The following is a 15,044-nucleotide window of genomic DNA, read 5'->3' as shown; positions in this document are numbered from 1 at the left end:
CAGTCATGTTTCGGCAGAAGCCCAACAGTTCCATATGAGCAGACTGTGGAAAGGAAAAACTCCCTTTTAAAAGGAAGAAACCTTTGCAGAACCAGGCTCAGAGGTGACAGTCGTCTGCTATTCCAACCTTAATCAAATCAAGGCTATTAAATACCGTTCCCATACCAATCACTCTGGTCAGCATGATCCCATTTTCACATGCAGCCACATACTTCCCTTCTAAATTACAACAACACCAGTATTTTCCTTTATTTAAAACACAGATTAAACATTGTTCCAATGTTGTTTGTTGCTTTCTGTCCTTTACCTGTTCAAGCTGCCAGATCAGTTCATCCACCCGTACTCAAACAGGCCATTCTTCTTCCACAGATCGCATCGAGCAGGTGAGTAGCTCTGGACCACAGTCAAGTTGTGTGACAGGAGAGCAGTGGCTTCTGGGAATTCCCGCCATTCAGCATCCATTTTACCTGTAAGATGGTAAGAAATGTTCAAATCCTGAATGAAGGACCTGAATCACTGAGAGTGGAACAGTACAGATTTGAATTAGTTCTAAGAAAGTCAGTGTTTGACTTCCCTGTTCACATACGGGACATTTTAGATTCGTACCTACAAATAATAATACTCTTGCTCTTAAAGACCTGCTTCAATGAAAATCATGTTTTTCCTGTTGTTCACATGTTCATATGGCATTTTTCTGATGTTACAGGACATTTCTTGAGAAAACTATGCTAAAAATTGCATTGCTGAGTATTTTGCATTTAAATTTCTGCGAACAATCCAGCCACAAAATGCAGACTTGAGCAGACTGAACTTCATACATCACAAATCCACTGGGCCACGAGCTCTTGCCTCGCAAGCTCCACCCCGGCCACTCTGACGGAGGATAGAAGCCCGGGGCTTCGCCCGATGAAGTGGCTATGGGCGTAATTGTCTGGACTCTGTTTGGAGATTCACAGGCTTGAGTGTTCCTGGAGAGCAGCCCTGGTAGGAAGAAGCCCCCGCCGGTGGCTGCGCAGTGGTCATGGCCACAGCCATCTCACTCCGTCCTCGAGGCTTCTTCCTGGTCTCGTAGTCTGGCCAGTGGACGCCGGCGGGGCTTCTCCCCACCAGGCCTTCATTCCTCGAACCCTCAAGCCTGTGACTCCCCAAATAGAGCCATGACACTGCGGGCCCGGCTGCGGTTTAGCGAGCGAAGCCCTTCGTCTCTGAACAGAGCACAGACACTGCGTGCTAGGTGCTGTTATTGAGGAAGAAGCACGCATCACACCTTCAGCCCAGACACTGCGGGACAGCCCACCGACAGCCACGCCAAAGTTGTGCAGGGCTTTCTGCGGCTGCTGTGAGCCGGTGGAAGGAGAGGGTGCAAGCTAGGGGGAAGAGCGAGTTTCAGTGAGAGAAGAGGAGGGGTGGTGGTGGTGGTGGTGGTGGGGGTGGTGGTGGTGGCAGTGGGGAGCACTCAGAGCAGCACTGACTCCGCCCACAACCCAAAGGTGAATTGCTAATGAGCTACAGGAGCTCTGCAGATACAATACAGATTCCTGGAAAATGGAACGTTGTGTGATTTTGTCTAAAAACTTCATAATTACAACTTACACACCACTGAGAAGACTTTAAAATAGCAACAAATGAGGATTGGAGGGAGAGTTTAATATACACCAGTCATGTTTTGGAATGGAAAGCTTGCAAACACCATCTTCACCTGTTTTCACGAAGCTGAGGAGGTTCTGTTTGAAGAGATCCCAGAAACTCTGATCCTCACTGGACAAAGTTTTACCCAGAAGTGGCTCCAGACCCCCGAAGAACGTCACAGCATCCAGGAAGTGGAAGGAGAAGTGACTGGGAAACGGCAGCAAATCGTCGGTGGCATTGACGGGTCCTGATGGCGTGTGCGTCACGACGTAGCGATAGACTGGACTACTGAGAGCCGCTGGGGGAAATAAAAAGATTATTTTTCCACATTCTGTCTCTCACAGTTGAAGTGTACCTGGTGAAAATTATATTACTCTGTCATTTTAAGTGAGAGAACTTGCACAATCAGCGACTGGCTAAATATTTTTTGCTCCATTGCACATAATAGGTTTACTCATTTCTGACTGGCAGAATCAAACATGTGGCCCTGGGATAAAGCAAGATCTCACACCCACGACGTCACCTGTGGTGTTCCCCAGGGCTCAGTGCTGGGTCCCACCCTCCTCTCCATCTACCTGCTCCCCCTGGGTAATGTCATTAGCAGGCATGTAATATCATTCCATTGCTATGCTGATGAGACACAGCCGTATGAAGGATAATCCCCATGCCTTCTGCTCCCCTGCCAACACCCACACTGGCTACCTGCCTTGAAGAGACAGAGTCATGGATGAAGCTCAACTTCCTGCAGCTAAACAGTTCAAAAACTGAAGAAATCCTCATTGCCACACCACATCAGCTCTGCTTTTCCACCATCACCAGTATCACCTTCTCTGGCCCAAACATCACCCTCTCCACATTGGTGACCAACCTGGGTGTCAAAATGGACCCACAACTCTCCTTTAACATCCACATCAAACACCTCTGCAGGACATTATTCTTGCACCACAGAAAGATTGTTAAACTCTTGCCAACACTCACCCTAGCAGATGCAGAGAAGCCCGTCCATGTCTTTATCTCCTCCAAGCTGGACTACTGTAACACATTCCTCATTGGGATCCCTGGCCAGAGCCTTCAGAAACTAAATACATCCAGAACTGCACTGCCAGGATCCTGACGGTGCACAAACATTATCACATCACCTCCCTCCTGAAATCTCTCCACTGGCTCCCTGTCCCACTCAGAATTGATTACAATGTCTCCCTCCTCACCCACCAGTGCCTCAATGGCCATGCCCCTCCTTACCTTCAGGAGCTTCTCACTCCCCAGAACTCCTCACGAACCCTCTACTCTGGAAGTACAAATGCCCTCTCAGCCTCCAGAACAAACCTTTGAATCAAGGGTGATCAAGCTTTCTCCTCTGCTGCCCCGAGACTGTGGAACGCCGTCCCTGACTGCCTGAGGGCCCCACAGACCACTGACTCTTTATAAAGGAACCTCAAAACCTACCTTATGAAACAAACGTGCCACTAAAATGCTGAAATGGTTTTTAAATCTTTTATTGTCTCTTGTAAGCACTTTCAGATTAAAAAAGAAAAACAAAGTGCACTACAAATAAAATGTATTATTATTATCTCCCATTGTTTCTGATTTTCTTTTGGAATCAATCAGTGATTCAACATGTCTATACACCTTTCTCATTGTCGTTGTGAACTGCTCTCAGTTACCTGCTGCCCTTTGGGCCACGTCGCTGAGTGGACAGCTGACCCTGATGTCTGACGTCATGGTGATGTACGCCCTCTCAGGGCAGCGGTCTGTCGTCGGACAAGGATCCGAGGTTGGGTACAAGCGCAGCGCCTCATCGGGCAGCGTCTCATTGAAGGTTGAAAGTTTCTCTGAGAGAAGGTGGGAGTTGACAGGACAAAAGCAAGAATCAACGACAAATACAGGAAAATGCAGCATGTAGAACATCAGCAAATGTAAAACAGATAAAATTAAAGCAGGCACTATTGAAGGAAACAAAATGTCAAAAACCTACAGAGAATACGAACAAGGGGTGTAAAAACATTGCTATTTCATCATCATCCAGATGTCAACAGGCATAATGTCCACATTAGAAAAGATGAACTGAAATGTAATCATGTCCCAATGGAGTTCACATTCATATTCTGCATGTTCTTTTTTACATGAAAGAAAGTGCTGTTATTTATGAAAACAAATCTCAAGGCAGTAAGAGAAGGACATCTCATGAATGTTTGTATGTACTACAAAACAAATTGTTATTACAACTCAACAGCCCGACTGATAACCCACATTTCAGCATTTATAAAAGAAGATCCTCCACTTTTTAAAGTGAAATCAACTACTACTTTTTGGTAACTTGCACAGCAGCGGTCTGAACATCCACACAGCTGCTGGTACCTGTTACAAACCAGCGGTAGTCGTCCCAGGTCCATGAAGAGATGTTTTCAGCTGGAGGACTGAGGAGGAAACAGAAGTGAATGAAGCCCGAGCTCAGCGTCTGTCAACCTCAAAGTACCTGAAATAGAACGCCTCTCACTAGAAGTCCGTCTCCTGCTGAGTCGACCCGATGAGGAACGGCACGTCGCTGTGATTCAGCTTCTTCTCCCACACCTCAAAGGGCGGAGCTTCCAGGAGGTAGCCGTCCACCGCCACCACCGGGCCGATGAAGAGCCCTTTAGTGGGAAGATCTAGTAAATCATCTGCCCCCCAGTAAGGATACTCTTTCCATGGGATGGCCTGTGAAGAAGATAAACAGGAATATGGGCCCAATATTAGGCAATAAATGTTTTGCGTCAATGAATGTTTGCACATAATTTCAGAGTTTGTATTTGTAAATCAAGCTTTGCCATCCTGTAAAAAAATTCAGCTTGAAAAATTCAAGTTTGTGAAAGTGCAGAAAAAGACCTGCATAGTTCAAAAAAAGATTTTAAGTTTGTTAAAAAAAGAAGTTCCGTTGCAACATTCTGTTTACAAATGCAAATCACAAAACTGTGCGCAAGACTCTGAAGTTGTGGGCCATTGTGGATTTTGTCTCTGCCTTTTTACCTCTATCAGATTGGATGGTGACAAATTGGGTTTCTCTTCTCCCACTCCACTTATATCCCTTTCATAACGGCGAACTAGGTCTACCGAGATCTGCAGATTACCACGGATTGGACTGCCTGATGGATGTGGGGTGCGAACAGTCCAAAATCAGTACGTAATATGTGGCATCTCTGTGTGGTCATTCCAAAATCATTCAATATGGTACACCATCATAGGAAAAGGGAAATGCTGAATTGGATAGTTGAATGCGTGTAACGTACAAAGGCGCATATGGCGGATTAATTTCGGACTGTTCATGAAACGTGAAACATGAAACATCTTCAGCCCGGACACTGTGGAGCAGTGCAGTGCCTAACTCATGCGAATCGGTGGTAACCAGGCTTCCCAAGGGTGCAGTGAACCAGGGGGGCGAGGAGAGATGGAGGACGGATGGCAGAAGCATTGACTTCATATTCTCTGAAACACTTTGAAATCGCAAGAAAAGAGGACTGGAGTGGGACTTTAATAACTGACACAGTGAAATTACACAGATTTCTGTCCTCTGTCCTGTTTACTATCTGGATCTTTTTGCAGCGTTTCTCAAACTGATGATCTATTCTTGAATAACAAATCCATCTTCCACAGGAGGAACAAGCTCCACCCAGATGGGCCATAAAGCCTCAAATACATTGCCTCAATTAGTCTGCTCCTGAATTGAAAACAATGTAACATGATTTCACCATCAAAATGAAAAAAAAAAAAAAAAAAAAACAGCTTGAAATTTAGTTAAACTGTTTTAACTGACTGTTGAAAGAAGAGTTACAATTTAAGTATTTTATGAAATCTTCAAACATTCAGGGAGTTTAACCACTGGATTTCAAATAATGACCTGCTGTGTCCTAATTTGCGGTCCTATACCTGCAAGACCTTTTCAACAGATAGTTTTCGAAGGCAGGCAGCGTCTTTGCAGCCTGTCTTGTTCAGAAACACTTCGTTGATTTTCTCAACTTCCTCCAGCGTTCCATTCTGGACGGACGAGCCGCTCATGTCCACCGCCGCATGGAACAGACCTATGGCCAGCGGCGAGGTCATCAGAGTCCACACGGATGTCCCACCTTCACCACACAAAGCAGAAGACATTTAAAAGAGCAACTTTAACCAGCAGGAGTTCAGGTTACCAATCGGTCATCTTTACACTTGTAGATGTTTCATGTGTGTCTTCGGGCTCTATTTTGGGAGACTGCGTGCAAGTGAACAGGGCGTGTCCAGAGCATTTTGCAATTTTTGTGAACAGCGCAGTCTGGCGCAGAGCCGCACAGCCACACCTCAATCCCTCCCACTGGCACAAGTGGCAAAGAGGGAGGAGACGGCGTGACTGGGTTTAACACAGCCAATCAAATGAATGCCTCTCCTCACATTTAAATGCGCCGTGGGCAGAAGCACAATGGAATTTCACCTCGCCACCACGATGGACCAAGAAAGCAGCAGCAGCTGCTGGTGATCAAAAACGTATCCCACGATGAAACTGTCGTAACCTATATTTAAACCCTGCATGATAAAGATTCTGTCATGCTGTTTTATTTATTTATTTATTTAGATTTATGTCTATGTACCTCCAGGTTTGGTTGGTAAACTAATATGTTACCAGAGCATTGTCCATACCACAAATGGGTGTATTCTTGAGTTTAGAAGGTAACGATAATATAATAGGAAGATAAACATGTTTGATTTTGAAATGGGTTTGACTAAAAGAAACATTTTGTTTTGTCTATCCAAATTATACTGCATTTATTGGGTTAAATAGAATTACGTCTTGGAAAAGAAAGAAAAATAGAATTTTCACTGACTAAAACACTGACTGACATATTCATTGCAAGCACTGCTAACAGCGCTAAATTGTCACTTGAAAATTGCAGTGCCGGTCCGGCACCAGAATTTTTTTGGGTAGAATTTGAGAGGATGTGACGTAATGCACGCTCCTGCTGGCCTGATTTCCTCAGGTTTCATTTTGTCCGCCATTACTCCGCCAGATGCTTAGCAGCAACAACTGAGCAGTATTGAGCATGGAGCTTCCAGAAAGTAAGAAAAGACTGGCTTCTAGCACTGCCACAACTCCAGCACAGACAAAAGAAAATGGAGGCAAAAGAAACTTAAATTTTACTCCAGCGCTACTAAAAGAGCGAGGATGGAGTTTCCCTCTTTCGTGCACATACATGGACGCAAGCCACAGACACGAGCGTTTCACTAAGCTGCAGTTACGCCCAAGGCCTGCAGGGGCCGTTGTTTCGCATGAAACATGCAAACTCCTTACTGCACCTTTAAGCACAGACAAAACTTCAAGCAGTTTCAATGGATTCATACCAGAGCTGTGTCCAACTATGGTGACTTTCTCAGGATCTCCTCCGAACGCTTGAATGTTCTTCTGCACCCACTGCAGAGCAGCGATCTGGTCCAGGAAGCCATAATTCCCTGAGGAGGAGGAGAAGGGGAAGGAGGAAGCAGGGAAGGATTGATGAGTGACGACAGCCTGCTTTGATGTGTCCTTGTTTCCGCCGTCCCATTTTCTTCATCAGAAACAAAAGTGGCTCTTCTGCAGTGGCTTTTCTGGCAGCCAAAACTAAATTTAACTCGTCTCCAGCTGAGGGAGCGAGGAAATAGGGCAGGGAATTAGGAGTATTCATAATTAGAAAGTGTGAGGAGTGCACGGGGAGGGGGACTCATCCATCCATCCATCGTGTCATGTAATGTCTAAACATTCACTGGGTCATTTCACATCAAGGCCACCCTAGTCTGGTTTCCATGATGCAACAGAAATCACACTGTAAACATTCCTGCAGAACTCCATTCATCCAGATGGCATGAGCATCCATTAAGTATTCACAGCTTAATTGAAAGGTATGGACGTTTTCACAATTCAGTTCCAACACGAGCACAGCGTAAACACCATAAATATGAAAGTTCTGCTTAAATGGTAAACAGCTTGGCAGGAAATATCCAACATATCCATTATGACTTCTCACAGCGCACTAATGAAAGCTGCTAAAAGCTTTCACTACTTCTTGAGTTTCAGGGTCCAGATTAGTGTTTCTAAAGTTTGTCCATTCAAACTGTGGTGTTCTTTAATCAGACTTTCTTGCTGTAACACATCCAGTAAGTGCTGCAACATTTCACCTGTGCACAAACAATACCAGTCGACACAGAAAACCAAGCCTATATATCACTATACTTTATAGGTTTTTCACCTTTACTGCACTGCTGCAAAAGATTACAATTCATACATAATTGAAAATAATTACTGCCATTTGAGTTTGTTGATTCAGTCATTCTTTTATGTTGTAATATATGTATTGTCCTGCAGGTGGCATTAGCGCCTCCATTGAAGAGTATTGACCAGGGTCCAGTAATGAGATACTGTGCATGGCAAGAGCGTACATGTTTTTCACTGCATGCATAGATGCGACTGAAGGACTGGCAGAGGAAAGTACGGTAGAGTAGCACAACAGTAGGGAACGCTCTATTGGGGTGCCGCTGAGATGACCACAAGTTTGAGCAGTACATAATCATATGCAATCGAACATGGTGCTTTTGTTTTTGGTGTGAGCTATAAACACAGCATTAATCAATGGGAGCCGTCTGGACAGTGTTCAGAGCCCCAGCAGTAAGTGGAAATGGAAATCCACTTACATTAAATCTTTAAGCCAGGTTTTTATGCATGTACATCCACCTGTTCACCAGAAATACAGGAGGAAGCAAAAGAAGTATGTTAAACATCCTGATGCTAGGCACCAATGTAAGGTATGTAATTGAATACGGCAGAGTAAACAGACCTGGTGTTACACTTTGTGTGAGATAGAGCAACAAACATCTACAGTGTTGAATAACATCAAGTTCTGTTCAACAGCCCTGTCCTCACTGTGGTGACAGTCAGAAAAACAGCTCTGCCATCAGGTGAGGTGCAGAGCTGATCTGAAAAGGGGGATTATTTCTGCTAGGAGGAGATACTGGATGCAGACTGAACACCAGCATGAAACAGAGGGATCAGAACTGTTACCAGCTACAAACAAACCCCCTGCCCACCCTCCGCAGTCCACCCCTCCATCCTGATCAGCTGAACACTGCATGAGGCAGCCTGACACTGGATGGAGATGGTGAAGCATCAGGAAGGCTACTGGTTCAGACGGGGTCACAGGACTGCTTGTAAAAGCCAGTGCACAGTGCGGGTGTCAACGTCTACACATGTAAAAGCAATCAAGTAGGTAAAAAAATCATAACTTTTACTTTCTCTGTGAAAGTTTCTAGAAATGACTGTGTTGTATTTGGCACTTCATAAATAACGATGAACTGATATGAATTGAATTTAGTAAAATCAATAACTGTGCACATGTGATTTTTTTTCCTCATTCTCCTCTCTGTTCATTTCTCACCTATATATTGTATTTTTAGGCATGAAAATGTTGCTTGAAAGCTTCAGATTCACTTTTTTTACTTTTCTGTTTTATTTTTTTTTTGTTTGTTTTAAACCTGTCCTGTCCAGCATGGAAGCAGCAGAATGGGAGTCTGGCTGCTGTAATACGCCTGACAGATTTGCTTTTCCAAGAGGAGTTAAACTCCAGTGTTAAGAGGAGTTTAAAGCTCCTCTTATAAACATGCTTTTTTTTTTTTTTTTTTAAACTTATTTCGTTTATTTTGAGTGCTGATCCATGATATTGCTGGACCTGACAGGGGGACAGAAAGTGAAAGAAACAGAAAGTGAAAAAAAAACAAATAAGTGTACAAGCAAGCTAACAACAACAAAAGGGGGCAAAGAGAAGGAAGAGAGTGCAAGGATAGACAATCTTTTTTTTTTTTTTTTTTAACTCCAGACAATGGGCTACTGCCCCTACATAAAGACACGACAGAGGGCATCTTATGGACTTGTTGGAGAATTTAAAGGTGCCGTATCGGCAGGATGACCTTCGCAAGATGGCGATTTGACCAATCCAAGATGGCGATTTGAAACCCGGAGTCGTGCCCACCTCGGGGTGCCGAGCGGGGCCGGCAGTGTCACGGCCGGGTTTGATACACCTGTGACCTTTTCATGGCGGGACTGGGGTCAAAGCCTTTTTTTTAAGAATTAAGTAGAAACAGACAGTGTGATCCATGGTGTTTTGATGATGTTATGTCCGACGAGGCAGGCAAATGTGCGGGCCTGGATTTCCTCATGTGCGTTCACGAGAAGCAGAGCTTTGAAGCGCCGCCCCTCGATCAATCAGGAAAATACCTGAACCGGTCGAGAATCCTTTTCAGCTCAGAACAGAGACAGATGGAAACGCTGCACCCTCGCGGTAGTGCAATTATAGGATTATCAATGGATACTCTAACATTTAATCCAAAGAAAACACAAAAAAATTAGCATTGACTAGCAAAATCCTGCCTACAGCACCTTTAACTGGGGCATGCAAACTGGGGATTCAAGTATGAAATTACACCAGAGCATAAGGAGAGGCCTACTACAGATCACCATTGGTCTAACCCACCACAAGAAAACAAGTTAACCGAGTCCACAGGTAGAATGTGAAAAGCAATTAAAGATCAGCATTATCATGAAGATGTATTAGTGGATAGTGATAGTGATCATGCATATATGACCCCTGACCCCTGAGAAGATTAGAAGGAGGCCAGAGAGACCCTCAGGACCCAGATAACCGGCAGCCACCCCAGAGCCAAGATCCGAGTCACTCCTCCAGGCAGACACCCACGCGCTGGTCCAGAAGGGGGTAGAGGAAAGCCTCGGCCGGGACCCCCAGTGGCCAAGACCGGCAGGAGCTTTTTATATTTTACTGGGCTCTTACTATGTTTATTTGCACTATGAAAATTTTCGGCATTTTTGAAGGGTTCCAATGAGACTTGGGCTCTTTTTGAAACCAACGTCATCGCCCCTGGCTGGAATTTCCCTGGCATTACAGCTTTTCTGCACTTCTGCATTAACTTCATTTTTTACCAGTGGAAGTTGGTGTTTGTATAGAACCAGGTACATGTAGGTTAGAAGTCCGGGTTACACATGGAGAATTTTTTTTTTTTTTTTAACTTCGACCCTCCTAGTGCACACCGAAGAGTTTGTCTTCCTTTATTAATAACAGTAACATCAAAACACCTGTCTGACCTTTCATTGACGGACCTTCATTTTAAGGCATGAAAACCAGAAGCAGACAACCTCACAGACGCATACAAACTGTTTCCTGTAAGTTGGGATTCGGTGTTTCATACCCGACGTGTTCCTTGGAGACCCTTCCCTCAGCACCTCCAGAGCCAGGAAGCCAAAGGCGTTGAGTCTGTAGTTGAAGCTCACGTAGACCACTCCCGTGTCGGCGGCCAGCTCCTCGGTGGGCGAGTAGCCCGGCTCGTTTCCGCTGAGCATGTGCAGGTAGCCCCCGTGGATCCACACCACTACGGGCAGCCGGGCGCCAGGCTGCAGCGTGGGCGTCCACACGTTGATGAAGAGGCAGTCCTCTTGGCCCATCAGCCGCCCCGTGCTGGACAGCGGCCGCACCTGAGTGCACATGCTGCGGAAATGGCCCGCATCTGTGACCTCGCTGCTGCACGCCGGGGGGGCCGGTGGGGCCCAGCGCAGGGCACCCACTGGAGGTGCCGCATAGGGGATGCCTTTAAAGGAGTATGCTCCATTTTTCTGCAGGAAACAAAATAACTTATGATCAGGAATGATTATTTCTTCACTTTTTCACTGGGTTTTAATGCTCTGAACAGACTTACATCTCAGCTTTATTTTAAAATTAATTTTATTAATTTATTTATTAATTTTATTCTTTCAGTCTGTCATACCTATATTTCATTACAAACACTGTGTAAATGAACACCCAAAATGCATCTAAAGTGTTGAGTTGTGACTTCAAAATGTTGTTGTGTCAATGAAATATAAATACTTCATTAATCCCAGATGGAAATTCTTGGAACCAATTTCCCTCTGAGATTAAAGCTTGTGTCCGGAGTTTCCGTTCATTTCCAATGTATGTATCATTTTTCAACAGAGCTTAAATGTGTCAGTCTGGTTCGATACTACAATATAATATTAGCATAAAGCAATATAAAAATTTATTTATGAGCTCCGCCTTCGTCTCATAGACCCCCATGTTATCCGAAAAAGCGCCGGTCAGCGTCAGCCAAAGGATTTCGAGCTTCCGCCTTGTCGTGCTGTCAATCAAAGTGTGCGCGCAGCCAGAGAGCACAGCTGCTCGCCCAGGCAGAGGTGAGTTAGCTATGTGTGGCAAAGCGGGGGTTCTAAATGTAATAGATCCTGCCGACAACGCCAAATCTGTGGCAAAGCGGGGGTTCTAAATGTAATAGATGTTGCCGGACAACGCCACCTGGGGAATTTCACCCCAGGAAATAAACTAAAACCGTTAAAAGGCTGCACAGGTTCGGATCACCACGAGGCAGGAGACAGTGTCCACGTTTAAAGGAACGAATTTATTGAACAATGGGTAAAACGAGGTTCCAACGATTGTGGGGGGCACCACACAAATACAGCACTGGGTGAAGTGGAATGGACTGTGCTGGGTACCTTTGGACGACCAACTCAATTAGGGGAGGGGAATCAAAATACCACCTGTGTCACCGCACACACACACACACACACACAACTGAAAAGTGAAAAAGAGCTGCCACCAGGGGGAGGGTCGCCGTCCGGAGCCCACAGCACCTGTCCACAAAGAAATATAAAATGGCTGTATTAGGCCAGTTGGTAATAACGCACATGCACACGCACACACGGACACACGGACACACACGCACGCAAAACAAAAGCAGTACACGAAAAGCAAATGAAACAAAACAAAAGTACAAATAACTAATAATCAACAAATCAATAATCCCAACAGCACCAATCCAGGAACCCGCAGGTTAAGACAAAAAAATAAAGTCAACGATAACCAAAAAAAAACAGCAGCGTCGTCCGAACAGCTGTGACGCCAATTACGCTTGGCAGGGATCCCACTGCAGCGTCACAGCAGGTCAGGCCGTGGAAAGGCTTGGTCCAATCTGCGGCACACATTATCTATTAGTCGGGAAGTGAGTGCAAGGAGAGGGGGGAGAACGGACCATGGCACTCACCACGAGGACATGCACAACCCACCCACAGTAGTCTCCAGCGGGGCAGCCCAGCCCCAAGGACGCATCATCCGCACACGGAAATCAACAGCGGGGCGATCCAGCCCCGCAGCAACAGCAGCCAGCAGCCTGAAGCAGGGAACGGGCTGTCAGGATTGCGCAATATGGCACGCCAAGTGGTGGGGATACAGCCGGCGCCTACCATTCAGCTGCAGGGAGAACGTGCGCCACAACAACTGACACGTTCACAGCATGCGCAGTCAATGCCTCCGTCTCAGCTGATCACGCCGCAACCATCCACCGCGGATAAGTGACCCCAGAGGAGAGGACAGAGACCGCGGCTGCAGACCGACCCGCATATAAAGGTGTGTAGCGCCGCCCCGCAATCAGTGAAATGACAAACCCCTGTGCGGGAGTAGGAGGGGCAATGTGCAGCGCACCTGTTACATATGCAGCAGCTGCCGCGCTTACCTCGGATAGATCCACTGTCTGCTGAACATCCACCGTAAACGGCTAAACATGTCGGATGTTGTAAGACTCGGAGGCTCTCATTTTCACCCGACAGATAATTCGCGTGCATAATTAAAGGGGCGTGGCTTGGTTGCTCATGAAAGCAGAGGGAGGGCGGAACCTTCAGACGTTGGATTAAAAAAACCTCTCTCTTTCAAAACTCCGGACACGAGCTTTAATGAAGTACGGTACTTCTACTCTCTTCTGTTTACATGGAGTCTTAGAAAACACTGTGTGGGAACTGACTGTGGCTGCATGAGAATTCTGAACTCACATGTCTCCCTTTGAAGTCACCGCAGTCTGTTGAAACCTGGGCAACATCAGGTGGCAGCGTCTGTGCCACGCAGCCCAGGTAGGTGGCAAGACAGGTGAGGAGGATGCAGCGATGGGACAGGGCCTCGTTCATTTTCACTCTGGAACAGAAAGTCAAAGTAATTCTACTTCAGGGGCCACATACAATCCTATTCCATCTTGAGGCAGCCAGACCGGTACAACAGTGGCATTATAACAATGTAATACCAAACTTCAATGGTTTTCTTTGCTCTGGAAAAGAAAAGTCTATTTGAAAGGCTTGGTGAATCATTTTCCTTTCCAATTAAAATGCCTTGCATTTGTAATTCACTTCAGAACTTCAGCATCACATGAGAGGGAATCGCCTCCTACCAGAACTACCACCTTAACGTGGTGGGGGACTTTGAGCGCCCGCATGATCCCAGGAGCTATGTTGTGGGGGGGTTATGCCCCTGGTAGGGTCTCCCCTGGCAAACGTCCTGGGTGACGGGCCACACTGAGAGCAGTTCAAAAGCCCTTATGGGAAGGAATAAAACAAAGGTTGTGACGTCGTCCGGTATGGCGCAGCCGGTGCCCCACTCCGGAGCCAGGCCTTGGGTTGGGGCTTGTAAGTGAGCACCTGGTAGCTGGGCCTTTGCCCACGGGGCCCGGCCGGGCTCAGCCCAAAGGGGTGACATGGGCCTGACCTCTAGTGGGCTCTTCACCAACTCAATGAACCGCAAGGGCCCAGGTGCAATGTGGATTTGGTGGCAGCTGACGGCACTGTGCCCGGCGAGGTACCGGCGAGGTACCGGCTAGATATAGTCGGGCTCACCTCCACACATCGCCTGGGTCTTGGAATCCAGCCTCTTGATAAGGGCTGGACTCTCCATTTCTCTGACGTTGCCTGTAGTGAGTTACCCACAGTGGCATGGCTTTGCTTATAGCCCCACAGTTCATCCACCATGTGTTAGAGTTCGCCCCAGTGAACGAGAGGTTCGAATCTCTGCGCCTTGGGGTCGGTGACAGGCGCCTCACTTTTGTTTCGACTTACGGGCCGACGACCCGGCCTTCTTGGAGTCCCTGTGAGGGGTGCTGGACAGTGCTCCAGCTGGGGACTCCATCATTCTACTGGGGGACTTCAATGCCCCCGTGGGCAGCGACAGTGACATTAGAGGGATAATTGGGTCGTATGGCCTCCCTGATCTGAACCCGATTGGTGTCCTGAACTGCAGCCCGACTAGTTGTGAAAGCAAAAACTCTGGACTGGGAGGAGATTGGGAGGCCATGGAGGAGGACTACCGATCAGCCTCATAGAAATTCTGGCAAACCATCCGGTGCCTCAGGAGGGGAAAGTAGGTCTCCACCAACCCTGTTTACAGTGGAGGTGGGGTGTTGCTGACCTCAAGTGGGGATGTTATTGGATGGTGTAAGGAATACTTCGGGGACCTCCTCAATCCCGCTGCCATGTCTTCTGTGGAGGGAATACAGGCTGAGGTCTCAGAGGTGGATTTACCCATCACTGAGCTGAAGTCACCGAGGTGGTT

General features: G+C 46.6%; 1 protein-coding gene across 1 annotated transcript; it reads right to left on the bottom strand.

Moving 5' to 3' along the window:
* Window positions 1-316: 316 nt before the first annotated feature.
* LOC115387449 (para-nitrobenzyl esterase-like) lies at window positions 317-13,633 on the bottom strand. Its single transcript, XM_030090190.1, has 9 exons — window positions 13,502-13,633; window positions 10,861-11,281; window positions 6,976-7,083; window positions 5,533-5,729; window positions 4,127-4,326; window positions 3,988-4,046; window positions 3,294-3,461; window positions 1,700-1,927; window positions 317-467 (listed from the first exon to the last, which is right to left on the bottom strand). Exons 1-9 carry the CDS (start codon window positions 13,631-13,633, stop codon window positions 325-327), a joined length of 1,656 nt encoding a protein of 551 aa, XP_029946050.1. The 3' UTR covers window positions 317-324.
* Between the last annotated feature and the right edge of the window lie 1,411 nt (window positions 13,634-15,044).

Source organism: Salarias fasciatus, chromosome 1, assembly GCF_902148845.1.
Source record: "Salarias fasciatus chromosome 1, fSalaFa1.1, whole genome shotgun sequence".
Classification (NCBI taxonomy): domain Eukaryota; kingdom Metazoa; phylum Chordata; class Actinopteri; order Blenniiformes; family Blenniidae; genus Salarias; species Salarias fasciatus.
Note: the sequence above shows the minus strand (reverse complement) of the source record. Positions and strands in the feature narration are given on the sequence as shown.